Here is an 18,302-nt window from a genome sequence, read left to right on the forward strand (position 1 = left end):
AAGTATTTGCCCCCTTACAGATTTCTTCTGTTTTTGCTTTTTTGTCACACTTATATGTTTCAGATCATAAAACAAATTGTAACACAAAGATAACCTGAGTAAATACAAAAAGCAGTTTTTAAATGATGATTTTATTTTTTAAGGGACAAAAGCTATCCAAACCAACTTGGCCCTATGTGAAAAAGTAATTGCCCCCTAAACCTAATAACTGACTGTGCCACCCTTGGCGGCAACAACTGCAATCAAGCGTTTGCAGTAACTGGTAATGAGTCTTTCACATCGCTGTGGGGGAATTTTGGCCCACTCTTCTTTGCAGAATTGTCTTAATTCAGCCACATTGGAGGGTTTTCGAGCATGAACGGCCTGTTTAAGGTCATGCCACAGCATCTCTGTCGGATTTAAGTCCGGACTTTGACTAGGTCACTTCAAAACCTTCATTTTGGTTTTTTTTTAGCTATTCGGATCATTGTCCTGCTGCATAACCCAAGTGCGCTTGAGCTTAAGGTCACAAACTGATGGCCGGACATTCTCCTTCAGGATTTTCTGGTAGAGAGCAGAATTCATGGTTCCATCAATTACGGCAAGTTGTCCAGGTCCTGAAGCAGCAAAGCAGCCCCAGACCATCACACTACCACCACCATGTTTGACTGTCGGTATGATGTTCTTTTTCCGAAATGCTGTGTTAGTTTTACGCCAGACGCAACGGGACACCACCTTCCAAAAAGTTCCACTTTTGTCCCGTCAGTCCACAGAATATTTTCCCAAAAGTGTGGGGGATCATCAAGATGTTTTTTGGCAAATGTGAGATGATCCTTTGTGTTCTTTTTGGTCAGCAGTGGTTTTCACCTTGGAACTCTCCCATGGAGGCCATTTTTGCATAGGGTCTTTCTTATTGTTGAATCATGGACACTGAACTTAACTGAGGCAAGTGAGGCCTGCAGTGCTTTAGATGTTGTTCCAGGTTCTTTTGTGACCTCCTGGATGAGTCGTCGATGCGCTCTTGGAGTCATTTTGGTGGGCCGGTAGTCCTGGGAAGGTTCACCACCGTTCCATGTTATCTCCATTCGTGGATAATGGCTCTCACTGTTGTTCGCTGGAGTCCCAAAGCCTTAGAAATGGCTTTTTAACCCTTTCCAGACTGATAGATGTCAATGGCTGTGTTTCTTGTCTGTTCTTGAATTGCTTTAGATAGGGGCATGATGTGTTGCATTTTGAGATCTTTCAGCCTACTTCATATTGTCCATTTAAGTGATTTCTTGATTTCTTGATCTACAGCTCTGGCAGTAATCAGGCCTGGGTGTGGCTAGTGAAATTGAACTCAGCTTTCAAACATGTGGTTAATCACAGTTAATTCATGATTTAACAAGGGGGGGCAATTACTTTTTCACATAGGGCCAGGTCGGTTTGGATAGCTTTTTTCCCTTAATAAATGAAATCATCATTTAAAAACTGCTTTTTGTGTTTACTCAGGTCATCTATGTCTGATATTAAAATTGGTTTGATGATCTGAAACATGTAAGTGTGACAATAAAGCAAGAACAGAAGAAATCTGTAAGGGGGCAAATACTTTTTCACAGCACTGTATAGCCGTCGGCTCACCAGTGTAGGGGGCTGGAGCACATCACTGACTACCCATCAAAGTCTGGACTACAATAGCAATTCAACAATTACATTACAGTTACAAGTCCAAATAACACTTTGTTACTTTGACGTTTTGGGGTCAGATTGGTGTTTTGTGGGCTCAGCAGAGTGGGACGCGCTAGTTTGGTCAAAGGGGTGGGACATGAGGGGGGCAAAACTAGGGCAAAACTACAACCTTAAAAAGATTTTTTTGTCCCCAGATGAGGGCATAATGTGGCTGTTAGATACATGTCCTCACAATACCATTTATACAACATGACCCACACACACAAACACACACACCAGACACTGTTTCTGTTCTCAAGTTCCAATAAAAACCTTTATTTTTATATGCTCTGCTACAAATTTCAGTTGTTTTTAGCATGCATAGTTTCACACAGTTAAGACAAGTAAAATCACAAAGTAAGATTTCCCTTTAGAAGAACATCTTGACTTTATAGCATGCATATACCCCTCGTGTCCATTTATGAACAGTCAACCAATAATTTAGCTGCCCTGGCAAACCACCGGTATTTCAAGCAACCATTTTGAAAATATAAACCAATGGATTTCTAAAACATACTGCATACACTTACTACACTGGATAAAACTCAAGTAATATTTTTGTAAACTTTCTTTGGCTTTTTCCATAAAGAAGCTAATGCTGCTTCTTTACAAATATAGATAATGAAGGTAAGAGGGTAATGAAATTGGTATTAGAGATTATTCTATAGGGGCAATTCATGGATGAGGTTGATTGTTCAATTCATTTGAGGTATTAAAGTTAAAAGTGTAAAATATTAAAGTGAAACTCACTTCAGGTCTGTTCTGTAGACTCAGTAGACTCACAAAAACCCCAATAAACAAGTACATTTATCAGAGCTCTCTGATAAAAATTAAAGCATCAACAGAATATTTCTTTCATGTATAGTTTTAACGCTCTGTTGATCATCTACCAATGTGAGTTACGGTACAGATGATCAACCTATTCAGAACAAGTAAAACATACATGTAATTCAAAAGGCCTATCACAGTAGTCCGAATCAGCAACTCACTGTAATTACAGAAGGTTTCCCTCAAAAATGTTTGCAGTTGAAGGAGTCTGTTTGTCTTATGAACATTAAAAATTACATATATATCACAGGAAGATAGGCATAACATTATTATAAGTCAGAAGAATTGCATCGGTGCTACATTACACATAGTAACAAAACAAATACTGGCTTTCTTAACCAGAGATTGACAATAGTCTTAAGGGACGTAATAAATCTACAATATAGGCTGGAGAGAAACAACAGTATGCACAACACAAACACACAGCTTTGACAGGATCACATAAAATATTTCCATATTGCCATATTGTATTTGTGCTCAAGATTTCCTCAGCATAAGAAAAGAATGTCATGGATTAGTTTGGGTGTTAGCTGGCATACTGCTGCAGTTGAAAATATGCCATCTTAATTGCTACAGTTAATAACACAGGGTTTGAGTAAAATAACTCAAACATCCTGGTAGCCCGTTGAATTAAAAGCCATCATCAGAGTTATAAATATTATCATTAGTTAAGGAAAATATGCTTTTTAAAATATACTTTGTAAAAGTCAGACATGCAGCTGTTGGTTTTCTGTGTGCTCTAAGAAACAGCAGCAGCATATAATCAACAGTGTTGCTCCTGGCTGTGGTCGTCAGCCTTTGTGCTTCAGCATGGCAGTTTCAGGGCAGGGTTGATATGTTTTTGTATTCTTGCTCACTGACAGTTCAGAAGTTCAAGATCCATCAGTAATATGTACTCGTCTTCGTCCTCTTTCTCCCACACCAACAGAGAGTCCATGTCACGATTTCACAAGTCAGCTCTCATCGCGACATCATCCGCACAAATTCTGTGAATTAAAGAAAAGGGCAGTTTTACAAAGCCTAAAGCCACGTTTTGGTATAAGAGTGTTCAATAAGATATATGATGCCCTTAATATACAGGATATAACTTATGCTATTTGAGGGTTTTTACCTCTCCTTTTGAGGTAATGGTGCGTGGGTGGAGATGTAGAGTGGAGCACCTGCTAACCCCACTGTTCTTGCTGAAAATGACCTATTTGCCAGCAAGTTTCTATTCTTTCCAAACGGATGTTTCATAATGATCAGAGATTTTGTGTTACTGAATGACAATGACTGAATAACTGAATGAATGAAAGTTCCAATTTGTGTATTTCCATTCATTTCACTAAAGAGATCTTCATTAATTCAGTACAACATAAACTGGGCTTCAGCTAAACCACCTCACTCAAATAAAATACAACTTATGTTACTATATTCTGTATGCATGTCTAAAGATGTTAGCTTGATAGCTGTTAGTTAAAGCAGCACTATTTTTATATTTACAACAGAAAAAAATACTATATGTGATGTAAAAGGGGTCCTTCTTTTACAGCCTGACACTGACACAGTTAGTGACTAGCTGGTGAACATAGTGAAGCATTTAGATGTGGTAGAGACCAAAAATAGAACTAAAAGAGAGCCAGCCACAACTCCTAATTAATGCTGATGTCACTTCCTGCTGAATGTGTTAAATAACCTCTCTTTTGCTAATGTATCCACCATATTAAACGTAGTATCAAGTTTGTCCGTTCTGACATTTTTCTAATATTATTTCTCATATACGATTTAAAAATTTGCAGAGGTGCTTAAAACCTACTTAGTAGCATGTTTTAATACAAGGATATTAAACATTTCAATAACATTTTAATAGCTATCTTTTTTTCCCTTTTAAATGTTGTTTAACAATCTAATTTAATGTAGGAGCTTGTAGACATTTTAACTGCAGGTGGACATGGCTGACTTGGTTCTTTTCTGCCACATATCCAACCTCAAAAATCACATTAATCTAGACTATGTTCATGATGAGACTATATTAACATTTATTCCAGCACTGCAGAAATACACCTTTTTGCTCAATCAAATGTTGCTTGAACATCGTTACTAATGGGTTGCTTAAAAAATGCAAGGAAAATGTAAAATTATGTTCATGTTATAATACTGAGAACTGTAGCACTTTCTGATATTTTCATCCCTGACAGCCTGTATGCATCTTTTTCTCCATGGGTAATCTATGAGGTGACATAATCCCTTGAAGATAATCTGACAGACAGACCTATTGCCTTCATCCTCTCACCTCACTAACAGCATGGTATTGGAATATCAACCACACACATGTTGGGATTTTTGCTTATACTCTGAAATGTGTGTGTAAGTGTGTGTGTCTTGAGGAGAGTTGATGGAAATAGAAAGACACCAACAGAGAAATGTATAGTTTAAACATGATTGACTGCCAGGATCTGCGTGTAGTGAAATGTGTTGTGCTCTATGACGTCACATACATCGTAGGAACCTTTACCTTCAAAGTCTACATGCCCATCTCCATTGAGGTCGATGTCTCGTAGGATGTCCTCTAGATCTCTGTGTCCAACCTGAAAAAGTCAGGTTGTGGGAAAGGTGTCAATGTCTGTGGCACAAACACAGGCAAGATATGCAAGTAGAGTAAACAGACAAGATTTAGGCAGACATCATGATTGATGGAGAGCCACAGAAAGGAGGACAGACTCTCCCTGTAGCTCTGTACCTGTTGTCCCAAAAGTTTTTTCATTGCTTCTCTAAGTTCAGCTGTGCTGATCTGGCCGTCACCATTAGTGTCAAACTGAGAATGGCAGAAAAGGAGACAAATGAAGAAAACAGAGACAACATTAATCAAAATAGAATCATCAACATGCCATTGTTAAAATGCTCTTTTCCCCTTTGCACCAAACATTGTAAGTAATATTAAATTAACCTAACAGCGGAAGAACATCCTCAAGATTATTCTCATTTCTATCAAACATAAACTCTTTTTGTGTTTGCAATGGCATGCTTGCCATACCCATAACTCCCTCTGAAGATATACTTACTATAAGGTAAAACTCTAAAGTCTACACGTTAATTTCATCAATTGACCTCTGATATTTCAACTTCTGCGAAAAATGTTGTGAGCTCCTCCCCAAGTCTTTCCTCACCTCCTTGAATGCATCCCTCAGCTCTTTCACCCCGATCATGTCTGCAGTTTCAGCCAGAAGTTTGGGCCCCATGAGTTCAACAAAATCCTCAAAGTCAACGTGACCTCCCACTGTTGGACAGATTGAAAAGACAGAGCTAGGTTATCCTTCAGGGGATATACAGACACAAGATTTATTGCTTTATTTGTGCTCATGTCTGATGAGCAGTGATGCAGAAGCCTGAGTTATGTTTTTAAAATAGCTGTAAAAGCCTATATCAAAAAAGTATTTGATTCTAAATGTTTGTCAGATGGATGAAAAAAACACGTATACACACAGACACAGCCTAACTTACAATTCATGTTGATCTGCTGGCTCAGTTCTATAAGCTCCATCTCTGTTGGCATGTAGCCCATAGTTCTCATGCAGTTCCCCAGGTCTTTACAGCCGATAAACCCGTCTTTGTCTTTGTCGAACTCCTTGAATGCCTCACGCAACTCTGAGAATGAAGGAGATGTGAAAATTACTTGAGAATTTTGTGAAAATTACAGATTTCCTGTCACTTTCTTTATTCTTTCTGAAAATAAAACATACCATCCATTTCTTCTGGCCTCAGCTCTCGGTCCTGTGAAGGATTACAGTGCATGGTAAGGATCCAAACACTGCTGACATTTTTAATATGATGCCAACACGCAGCATTCGTTACACCATATGAAACTGTAAAAATTAAACTGCAGGTATCTGCCGCCAAGAGTGCCAAGAGTCTGCAGGTTTTCCTCCAGCCAGAAAGGAAGTGCCAATCAGTGAGATCGCCTGCTGAACAAATCATGCAGACTCTTGGCACTCTGTGACACCCTGTTGAAAAAAAAACACATTAGGTATTAGGATAAAAGTCAAATAGCAAATAAAGATAAATATTCCTTGTTGCATTTGTTTCTGTAGAGAAGAACCTGTTTTCTGTTTAGCTGCTTGCTTTTGTGATGCGTGGTGATGCACAGACAGTAGAAAGTATGCAACTTTTCCCTTATTTGCCAGTCCATTGAATTAAAGTGACTCAGTATCAACCCTTGCATCTATTAGGACAACCATGAGACAGCATGTCAGAACAGTCAGTAATAGCAGTCGTATACACTGAGGACTTCAACAACACTGTTTTCCTTAATAGCAACACCTTGACTCGTCACTGCTGGGAACAGACAAAGAGCAATAATCGTCTCGTTAGGAGCATTTTTCCCATCAACATAACCCTCTTTAATAATCCTCCATCCTGCTACAAATATCCACCATGTTCATGAGTAAAGTAGCCTCATGCATAAACACACACACACACGTACGCATACACCTTTGCATTCATCATTCTGGCTATCAAGAAGATTTCATACTAAAAAAAAAAGATTTCATATTCCACTCAGTTCCACCATGTGTATTTGCATGCTGTAAGTGGTGCCATTGGAGTGAGAGGTGATTACTACAAGCATTCTTCACACGTTTCTGTTATTGTGTGCAGACTGTGCAGTATGATGTGCTAATCTCTTGGCATGCATGCACATGATGTTGTCTGGACTTACGTACAGCCTGCCGGCTCTCAGCGAAGCCCTTGCGTAGAAAGATGCATGCAGGCCCCAGTACGTTGTGCATGTTGGCTCCGTTCTGGGCCAGGGCCACTAGCGGCTCAAGATAGGCCCCCCCAGAGCCCCCCTCCTCACAGGACTGCACTGCTTTGTAGTTCTTCTTCTGGTCCTGGAGCGGCATCCGAGGCGGGGGGCCAGACATGGGAGCAGGGGCAAAGACAGGGGTAGAGACTGTGACTCAGGTTGTGGCAGCATGGAGTCAACAAGGAGGTGGAACAGGATGGGGGGGGGGGTTCAAAAGCAGGATCAGAGGTGACAGACATATGCCTGTCAGTCATAGAGAGGTGTGGAGTCAGGTCAGTCATGATGGAGGAAAACACCTCAGTCAGAGGGAAGAGGTTGTAATTTATCATGACAAGAGCATCTGATGCCATCTGTCCTGTGGGTCACAGTCCTGCACAACGGAATACTACCAAGCCTCCATATCATGTGTTACAGACAATCTCCCCCTTATTGCACATGTAATGCCTCTTGTCATGTCTCTTAACACTGACAACCTGACATGACTGCTCTTAAATCATTTTTATAGCAGTACCTTTTCTTGCCTATGATAACTGTGGTCTGTTTGCAGTTTGATCATCCTTTCTAACAGGTGTGATAGCATTTCTCCTCCAAAGTAACTGTTGTGATCTAGGAAAACAGCAACATCACTACAACAAAGTCATAGAAACACCATCATACAAGTTCTATTTGGAAAAGAACATGAAGACAATGAGTGAAATTATTACCCAAACTGTATATTGTAATGAAACTTCCAGCATTTTCATTTCATCTCCAAATAAAGTGGTTTAGGTTGTCTGACTAAATTGTTGACTTGTTTACTGATCATTACATTGATCATGGTTATTGTTCTGTTCGACTTTGTTGGAGCAATGTTGGCACGTTCCCAAATCTCAACACTGACTTAGGTGAGTAGAATAGTATCATCACTGATTGGAACAATGGCAAGAACTACAAAAAGAAGATGCAAGTTGGAATAAAGTGAAATAATCCTATAATACAGTACTGTTCCATTTTGTCAGGGGTAAGAAGCAACAGAATACAAATGAGCACATTTATGACAGTATTATCCCTCTAACTAATGATACCGTCTAAATGTGTTAGTAGTGGCTGTAGTAGTAATGCTAGTACAGTGTCTGCTGGTATGCAGGAACTTAAAGGGTTAATGACACACTATATTTAGAATCAACAAGACACATGCTGGGATAGCTGCTGGAATTTCTCCAAGAGTGGTAAGCTTTTTTGAGCACATTACAAAATATTTGTGTTGTCCTGAAGATGAGGCTAAACATCAGCGAGCCTTTTAATTATAATCACCAATTAGCCATCAACCTAGGGGGCAAAAATTGTTTTCACAGCACTGATCCCAATTACACAGAGAGCTACAGGTTAATTAAAACAGGCAATCAGTGCCTACCAGTGGACAAAAAAAAAAAGCATCCTCTAAATAAAGTCAAATAAGGTCCAACCATCACACTGACTAATATCTGAATTAGAAAGAGATTCCGCCGGCTTTCATGCTGTGTGATAGTCGCACAGCATTCAAGCGAAGATGAAGGGAGGTTTATAGAAAACATGATAATGTTGGTCAAGACTTCGATTACAGCAGTGTAACAGCCACCTCAGTGGAGGAAAATCCAGCTAGATGCGAGTGGGGTGAACTCTGTGTCACAGTGAATTACCAAGGGACCATTTATTCTGCTGCTTTCGGACACGGGCTGTGTTCAGACGCTTATTACAGTAAACATAAGACATCTACATGCATACACAATGAAATATTAATATGCATACGTACGCTACATGTACATTTACACAGTACTATATGCTATACAAATGACCTTCATAATCCATCTGTTACCGTGCCAGTCCTAATGCCAGTTCATGCATTCCTACAGTCCCCACCACAGGAACGGATGCCCACTGGGTAATCTGACCAAGTGATGCATGGAGCAAGGCGGTCTGTGGGTATGTCGTGCCAGAAAAGTACTACGAAGCCACGCGCTAATAGTTATATAACCAACATTTAAAAAAATCAGTAAAACAGTGTCAGAGAAAAGCTGAAGTCAAGCAAGAACTTCTCCAGCTCTCCAACCCTTTTTGCACAGATGGCATCAACAGTTGCTTGTCATATTGTGCTTCCTCAAGGATGTGCAGCTGCTGATATGAAGGGAAATCTATTTGTGGGACTGTCTGAGAGCTGAGAGTCTCTTCAAGCATACACTGATGCGCTGAGGACAACAGATGTGAGAGATGTATTCTACAAGCTAAGGCTATCTTCTTGAGAAAAGTGCTTCTGAATGTTTTTCCTTTGTTGCTCCTCAATTGCGCACGAATGTTGTCATTTAAAAGGCTTGATATCACTGCTAGATTTGAACTAATCTGATGCAGTTGAAACAGCACACCCGCTTGCAACATTTCCTCTCGCTGGTCACATCCCGCAGGTACAGATTCAACAGGGTAGCATCGTCCACTGGCTCCTAAGGTGGTATCACTCGTGCATTTGACTGACACTCACTCACACAGGCAGCACCCAACAACTCCTCTGACCTCCATCTAAAAGGCTTTTTGGGAATGCAACAATGCACTGATGACCACAGAGGGAGATTATGACTAAAAAGACATACCATAAGAGGCAGGTATCACATCAGCGCATGCAGAATGATTTTAGAGGAGTCAACAAGTTCTCCATAATCGAGGCTATAAGCTCCCGTGTACAAGCCTTATCTTCAAATAATCTTCCATTATCTTCCCATGTGCTTTGACGCCAGCAACACAAAACAAAGGGAAACAGTTCAAGACAGACTGTTAGTGAACACCCAGTCAGACAGCACACAGAGTTCAGTCAGTACGGGTCCAGTCAAATAGCCCTCGGTCAGGTTGGGGACACACCATGAGACAAGCATGCACCAACAGTCAGGGGATTCAAGGAGACCACAGCAGGGTGAAAAACCTCAGAGCGGACCTTACCTTCTTGGTGAAAATTTTAAGCGACTTTACAGAGTTGCCCATTGCAAAGAGAAAAATCCTTCTTGTTTAGGTTTTCTCTCTAACTGTGTCTGTGTTAGTGTAGCTGTATGTAGGTGTATGCATGTGTGTTTGCATATGTTTCCAGGCATGCATGGGAATAGGAGTGATTAGAAAGGGAAAGAGGGTTCAGTGGGTCATTGACTAATATAAGAGGACATTTGGGAAAAGGCAGGGAGAGGAGCAGAGATATCATTGGAGGTAGAGGAGATAGGAGGGAGCGGATCGAGGAGTGTACAGGGAGGACCTAGAGGCAAGGACACTGGGGGTGCAAGGGGAGGGACACTGAGACAAAGGAGGAAATATGTAAACAAGAACAAAAGGACAGATCAGAACAACACAAAGATAAGCGAGGGAGAGGAGGCATGCATGTGATCAGAGCGAGATGCAGGCGTAGAAAAAGCAAGATTGCTTATTCATCCCATCCTCTCTCCTACAGTGTCTTTCCCCCCTCCCTTCCCTCTACCCTCTCTCTCTCTCTCTCCCTCCCTCTCTCGCTCTTGTCCGTCCGTCTGTCGCTTGCTCTTTTTCCCTCACTTTCTCCCCCACTCTTGCTCACTCCACAGTTTTAAACCATCTCTGCGAATGTGACAGAAGAAGCTAGTTCGGACAAGCATATTACCTTCCCCAGAGCGAGACGCTGGAGACACTAATCCAAACATGCGCTCGCACACACACACACACACACACACACACACACACACACACACACACAAACACGCATACACTTGATTAAACACACACGGATGTGGGGCTGTGGAGCTAAAAATATAACACACGCTCTCTCTTTTCACCCCTTACTCTCCCATATATCTCCCCACTCCTCTCCATGCATTCATCTCTCTCTCTCTCTCTCTCTCTCTCTCTCTCTCTCTCTCTCTCTCTGTCACACACACACACACATACACAGACGTAGATGCATCACAATGTCATGTTAAGCTCGGCAGGGCATGGATTCAGATCAAAGGCAAAATACGCAAGAAATGACACATGAATTCTGAACCACTAAGGATGAAAATGCAAGCACACACACAGTCCGACACATAAATGCTACCCCCTCCCCATACACACACACACACACACACACACACATTTATTGTACAGTACTATGACTTCAAAAGTGACCTCTGAAAGTGGCACCTCCAACACCGTCAGGTACTTATGGGTAATTTAGATTTTTACTTGACTTGAGTATTTCCATTTTGTGCTAGTTTATACTGATATTCTACTCCATTTCAAACAGAAATATTGTTCTTGTCATTCCACCTCATTTATTTTATGGCTATATTTACTTTGTAAATGTAGATTTTACATACAAAAAAACATGGTTAGCCATAAGATATGAACTTGTTGGAATACTTGTGTCTTAATGTAACGGATGGTATATAGAAATGGTTATAATTATGTCCAGTTCAACCAGCTACAACATTAAAATGATTCATTTCATGTTTATGCATTAGTAGCAAAAATATAACGATAGTATCATACATAAAGGACATGTAAAAATCTAAAAGACACTCTTCTGCATAATAAGTACTTTTCTTCTAGATACATTTTGCTTGTTGAATACTTCTGAATGTTTTTCTTGTGAAAAAGTATTTTTACATTGTAATATGGTTTGCTCATGGTTTGGACAAAAAGTTCAATAACCTTGGCTATGAGTGTTTGTGCACTGGAGGCTTCAAGTTTCCACATCACACTTGTATAAGTTGCATATTGAACCGTGGGTGGGCTCCCAAACTATGCTTGTGCATACACGTTTTAGGATCTAAAACTACAAACCACAATTCATAGTGGAAACCCTCATTTTAGTACCAGCAGCATTCACTCCTGAGGTAACTTCAATGGCGGCCACTGCAACACTAATCAACATCCTCTTTTCCCTCTCCTGTTTGACCTTGTCTATAGTCTTGCTATTTTAATAAACACATTCACGCCAAAGTCATTTCAGATCTCGCTCTCATTCAATATCTCTGCAGCTCCTCTGTGTTGTTCTGTGGATGATTCATCCAGCCTCTCACCGGAGGCTCATTGTGAACTTCAGAACACATCAGACGTCAGACACAGGAGCCGTCAGCTCTCATAATGTCAGACCATAGTGTGCACGGGCATGAGATCCATTTCTGCCCTCTCTCTCTCTTTGGCTGTATCCTTCACCCTCACCCTCTCTCATTCACACAGACACTAACAATTTACTTTACACATTTACATAACTGCTTATACACTACAAAGCGACAACCTTTCACTAACATCTCAGGAGAAAAATCTTCTAACTATAGGAGGATTATTGGGGTGCAGTTTTTCATGAGCCATACACAGATTAGTAACAATAATACAGGAAATGATTTTTGCTAAATATTAATTGTGCACACAATGCAAAGATGTCTATATGCATTCACAATACTGGAATCGCATTCCAAAAGGAAATATTATTATTTGCATTGGCTTTTTAATGAAGATTTTGAGGTCAAATATAATCCTGTTACATTCACTGCCATCAAGTGTGTTAAATGAGCTGAGAGATGTAGGAGGGGGAAGGAAGGGATTTATGTTATAATAAGCTCTCGTGCATCATGAACCCTTTTTTTTTTTTTTTTAATCAAAATGAGAATTATTCTTTTGCTATTGTAAGGCAGCATCTTTACATCTTTGTATTGTCAAGGTGGAAAGAAATGTGATCATGTCATAGTCAAATGAGGTAATTTTTTACCTCGCAGTGTGTCGGAAGACAAAGGGACAAATACAGCGGCCTTGTCGTCACCAGAGGATGTCTAGGCAGTGAAAAGCATACAACGCACACTTGCGTCATCTGCTTGTGCCTTGGCTGAGACGTCACAGTTTTATCCAACAGTTGATTCATTCAGCCAAATCTAATAGCTAAAAGTTTCATGCTAATTATTCTGATATTGCTGTTAGTCTGGTGCGTCAGTGGGGGGACAGTATTGACATGTCTCATTTCAGTCAGTTAAACCTCTGTTGTGTTTCCTCTGACTCATTTATCCGAAGGTCTTCATGAATATTTAGCATCATCACACACGTGTATGTACTTGCAGTGCATGCAGTTGTGTGCACACACTCTTGCATTTCACTGCCTAATCCTCATCTCAAAAAAGGGATTTAACCAAAGAGTGAATTTTCCACCTCCTTTTTTTTGCCAGCACAGATACAAAAATATCCATCCGTGTCTAAAAATAGCCTGTTATACTCTAGACATACTGGAGGCATATGCTGTGGTGAATGCGATGATGCTGCTCTCCTTCCTCTCATTCCCATCCAGAGCTTTCTCTTTTTTTGTTTGCCCTGCATGCCTCTTCTCGCTTTGCATCCCCTCTCAGACGTCATCAAGGTCAGCATGACCCCGGCAGAGGGAAAAGAGGGAGAGAGATTTTGTAAGAGCAAAGAAAAAGGGAAAAGCGGACAGGAAACATCAGTGAGGTGAGAGTGAGAGTTGAGTAACAGGAAAACCAGGCGAGGAAGTGTGGCGCTAATCTGTGTTTTAAGACCTTTCCTCACATTGTCTTTATATCTGTCGGGTGGGAGCAGGGAAGTGAGAGCTGATGAGTGTTTGTCTTATATAACAATCATCAGGTCTGCCAGCAGAGTCACTCTCTTCCTATTTGATTCTTTGTCCTCCTCCTGATTTATCCAATTGCCTCGCTTCCTTCACTTTCTTATCCTGCCCTGTCTCACTGATGTGACACACAGAGGACTTAATCTCTTCCTCACTATCACACACACACACACACACACACACACACACACACACACACACTCTTTGAGTTCAGACCTATTAGTGCAAATGGTACTTGCACCCTCTGCTGGTTAACACACATATCCTTTCATCTAAATTTAATTTAAAGAGAAATTTGTTATCTCCTCAATGACAATTTCTCAGCAGTAGATAACAGCCATCTTTTTAATAACAGGGCTGAACCACTTCTCCAGTAAGAGTTCTTATTGTAGAACAAGGTCACTGATGGTCTCAAAATCTGAGGGGATGTGGTGATTGTTCAGAATCTCTTAAAATAGAAACACAATTTCTGCTTGGACAAAAAAACTGCTCGTGCTCTGTCCTTGATCAAGGTGACTGGCGTAACCTGGGTTGTTGAAACGCCTGAATGTGCAGAAATAACTGCAATAAAAATGCTTTATCTAATGAATCAAGCTGCAAAACACATTGCACATTTGTCCTTATTCTAACCCCCACACTATATCCTTTTTGGTAATAATGATTCATCAAATGAATATGAAAGTGTGGTTTGGAGAAACATGTCCGCACACGCAGGAGCCCAGCTCTTTTGTTCACCACACACTAATATTTGCTCTGTCAGGTAGTTTGTTTGCCAAAGGATTGAAATATTTTTACCAAAGAAACCAAAAACAAAAAAACGGAACAATCTGCCCTCCAGTCTCATAATTAGGTCTTGATGGGTTATTTTTAGCGTCTTCTACTGGCAGCGAACTGGTTCTGCTGGGATTGTATGCGGTTCCTGATGTTACATAAGAGAATACGAAATGAAAGAACTTGTAGTGTCTAATATCTCATCCTGCATTCTGCGCTGTGCTGCCGCATCTATTCAAGGAGCATCAAAGGCATGTTTTTCTGGTTGGTTACTAAAATGAAACAGCTTGGGCACAATGCTGAGCAGGTGCAAAAACATGCGTGCACAAACTGTCTCATCTTCATCCGCTCTTCCACTGTTTTCTTTCTTTTCATCATTTGCTCTGTGTTGCTCTCTCTCACAAGTGTACAGAAACGACTAGCGGACAGCCGCATCTGATATGACTCCGCTTCACAGTGACAACATCCCCAAAAAAACAAACTTGTCTTCTTTGAAAACTTGATGATTCACTTACCAAATATAAAAACACAAAAAATACTACTATCCAAATATGCAATAACACAATACTGAAAAATATCAGAATTTTCCATTTGACCATTTACAGATTGGGTAGAAATATCTGCCATTTCCACACACGTCAGCAGCTCTAGAGACTTTATATAGCACACCGCTGCATGGATTTTGCCTCACTGGAACCCCTGAGACTGATTGAAGCTCTGGCCTGGATTGAGAGGAGTTATTTTGGGAATACATTAGCGTTCAGGGAGGTAATTGTCTCCTCTTGAGCTTTTTATCACAGAGAGAAGGATTTCAATGAAACCAGACAAAAGATGGGAGGGAATAGACAGCCTACTGCACCGCACAACTGCTCGCAGGAGAAGTGCAGTACCTTGCAGAAAACTGTATTCAGTAGTTGAGCAAGTGATGCAGGGAGGAAGAGCTACACCCTTGATTTGCCGTTGACCCTCGCCCACCACAGTGTGAGTCAAGTTATTGAGGTGAACGATATTTGGACTTCAACACTTTAATGTGTGCCAGTACATAAATTCTTCACTTACCTGTGTGTCCATGTGTGTGTGTGTGTCTGTGTGAGTGACAAGCTCTCATCACTGAAAAGTTTTCCACTCAGCGGGAAAGTTGATCTCCCTGCTGTTGCTCAGGTGACAGTCACAATGAAAGTGGCTGTATTCATATTGGGATGCATGACAGGCTGCAGCCCCTCCATCATGAAAGTGCTGGATACCAGATACATACAGGAGCCAGATTTGGACTGAATACATGCATCCATTTTTAATCTGCCTCAACCAGGGTGACCGGTGGTCCACTCACATGTTAATAGGTTAATATGTTCCAGCTTCACCTCCATCCCACCTGTGAGCCTCCACCTGCAGTCGACTCATCAGCTCTGCAGCTGAGATGAATTAGGCAATAAAGGTAATAGTTCTGTCTCTGTTCAAAATATGGATATAAGGTTGACTGAGAGTAAACGACCAACACTAATACACTTGGCCCCTCTTGGAGATTAGATATTGGACTGACTTATTTTTGTCCTTTCATAATGATATTGGATTTATACTCTCAGCTCTCTTGGTTTTAGCCGTTTTTCATCCTCCTTTCTTAAGGATTTCACCCAAATTTTCCACATGCATGAAGGATCTTTTTTTTTCAATAGCCCACTGAGTCAGGAAATGAATGTGAATGTTAATTTGGATTCACGTCTCTACACTGGCATCAGTTTTTTTCTCGAACTAGTTTTATTTTCATGGGTTATATTTATTTATTTTTATTTTATTTTTTTATTTTTCGATGAGACAGTTTCAGAAGAATGAGGCATTCATAATTTAGTGCCAGTTCCCAACAAATGCTCTGTCTGGGTTCTTGATTCATGCAGCTGCTGATTAATTTACTTTGCAGCTTCAAAATTCTGCCCACTGTGTTGTGCTACACGGCCAAACACCCATACATCTAACAGTGTGTTACTGAGCTCTGAGCACACCGACCATTTGTGCTGCCTTTCATTACAAAGATAGAGAAGATCGACTGAAATAAAGATCAGAAGTCTGTTCTCTGCACCTTGGGCTGTGCTTTGAATCTACTTTTAGAACGGTCAGAATTGAATTTCGTGCTCGTAACTCCTTACCTGCCCAAAGACTGACTTCACTATGGGATGCAGACTAGAGTCATGTTCAGACGAGGTTGCGCTCAGTCTTTTGGATGTGCGGCTGGCTGCGGGCTGGGCGGGTGCGCTGGTCGCAGGGGGGTCAGAGCTCAGGCTGGAGGATGATCCGGTGATGACCCTCTCCCTGGGCTCGAAGAAGAAAGCCGCATCGTCCGGCTGTTTTGGATAAGATGGAGTTGGAGAGGTCCTCCTGTCCTGCCGGGAGCCGCCCTGGTGATGCGCTGCAGGAGGAAGCTCACCTCGAGAGGGGTCGTGGTGATGGTGTGTGTGTTTGGACCTGGAGGACTTGCAGCGCTCTTTCTGATGCCGGCTGGTCCGGTGTCTCACATCCTCCTGAGCGTAACCATCATCATCCAGGGGGCTGGCTTGCCGGTGAGAGTGGCTCCGCTGGATCCGGTGATCACCTACATTTCGGGAGTCGGCGTGCCTTGGTTGACAGAGAGGTCTACGCGCACTCTCACCGTCCTCCGTCCAGCCCGCATCACCGCTGCCTCCAGCTCCGGTGGAGTGATGGTGGGCACGGTGGCTCCGGTGATCGTGCGGACCACTATTCGAGTGCCCGGACCTGCGGTTGAGCCCGGACGATCTCAGCAGGGAAGTGGTGGACTCGCTTTTGGGAAGAGAGGAGCTCATCGTCCGCTTTCTCTCGCTTGACAGGAGAAGTGAAGCTGCTGGGGTGGGGGGGAGGTCAAGCAAAGGGAGAAGAAGCCAGTCCTCTGCCACTTGCAGGTGTTCAGCACACTCTCTAATCCACATCCACACACCCCACCATCACTGCGCAGTCCGCCGTGATCAAGCTGCAGCAGCAGCCACCTGATGGAGCATCATTACATAGTGTGAGTGTGAGGTGGGGGCTGATCTGGCAGCCAGGCGGTCAGTCTGACGCTTCACGGGGGGGGGTCCCTCAAGTTTGGATGACAGCACTGTGTTGCGCTGCCGCATGTCACACGCAGTCCACGCGCAAAGTTCATCAAGACCCACGTCACTACAGATCATCTTTGATCAACAAGCCTATTCCCTTTCTATTCGACTACTGTTTAAGGATTCTGTCAAGAGCTTAATCAGAATGTTCTCAAAAACAAACAAAAATATTTCACAAGCATCAATGGACACATCATAAGTGTGCTGCAGATTTTAAGGGAGGCTTTCTAAAAAAGAAATATTTAAAGACACCAATGCAAAATACACTCACACTGATGCACGGTTAAAATAAAAGTGTGAAAATGTGAAAGGACTACAAAAGGATGGCTAAGTGAAATCTTTGTGCACACTTCAGTAGTTAGTAGGCCTTTTGAGCTATGAATAGTAACATAACCTTTTTAGAATTAACACTGAGGCACCATTTATTCATTAGTCAGCATCAGGATAAACAAGCTAGTGAAAAGACTTTTCCAAAACAGGATCATATAGAGAGGAACATCTTCAAAAGGAAAATAATAGAGATCTGTGGCCACGTTAGATGACAGCTTTATTAGCAAAAGATTTC

At 41.6% G+C, this 18,302-nt stretch overlaps 1 protein-coding gene across 5 annotated transcripts; it reads right to left on the minus strand.

Moving 5' to 3' along the window:
• Nucleotides 1–3,466: 3,466 nt before the first annotated feature.
• Nucleotides 3,467–17,449, minus strand: cabp1b (calcium binding protein 1b). 5 transcript variants are annotated; one of them, XM_070850637.1, is made up of 9 exons: nt 10,233–10,279; nt 7,806–7,815; nt 7,212–7,370; nt 6,234–6,264; nt 5,995–6,138; nt 5,661–5,770; nt 5,234–5,308; nt 5,009–5,081; nt 3,467–3,500 (listed from the first exon to the last, which is right to left on the minus strand). In XM_070850637.1, the coding sequence occupies exons 1-9, from the start codon at nt 10,277–10,279 to the stop codon at nt 3,475–3,477; spliced, it is 675 nt and encodes a 224-aa protein (XP_070706738.1). In that variant the 3' UTR covers nt 3,467–3,474. The 5 variants fall into 5 exon arrangements, with proteins under 5 accessions (XP_070706738.1, XP_070706737.1, XP_070706736.1 ...); XM_070850636.1 differs by lacking the exon at nt 7,806–7,815 and having other exon boundaries at nt 7,212–7,379; nt 10,229–10,279; XM_070850635.1 differs by lacking the exons at nt 7,212–7,370; nt 7,806–7,815; nt 10,233–10,279 and adding an exon at nt 16,778–17,449.
• Nucleotides 17,450–18,302: the final 853 nt, after the last annotated feature.

Source organism: Pempheris klunzingeri, chromosome 19, assembly GCF_042242105.1.
Source record: "Pempheris klunzingeri isolate RE-2024b chromosome 19, fPemKlu1.hap1, whole genome shotgun sequence".
Lineage (NCBI taxonomy): Eukaryota > Metazoa > Chordata > Actinopteri > Acropomatiformes > Pempheridae > Pempheris > Pempheris klunzingeri.

What these genes read in the sequence shown, in the direction of transcription:
- cabp1b (XM_070850635.1), bottom strand. Translation starts at nt 17,449, where the DNA reads ATGAGCTCCTCTCTTCCCAAAAGCGAGTCCACCACTTCCCTGCTGAGA. An exon ending in TGAAGTCAGTCTTTGGGCAG is followed by an intron (nt 6,265 to 16,777) that starts GTAAGGAGTTAC and finishes AATCCTTCACAG; the next exon opens with GACCGAGAGCTGAGGCCAGA. An exon ending in CCAGCAGATCAACATGAATT is followed by an intron (nt 5,771 to 5,994) that starts GTAAGTTAGGCT and finishes TCTGTCCAACAG; the next exon opens with TGGGAGGTCACGTTGACTTT.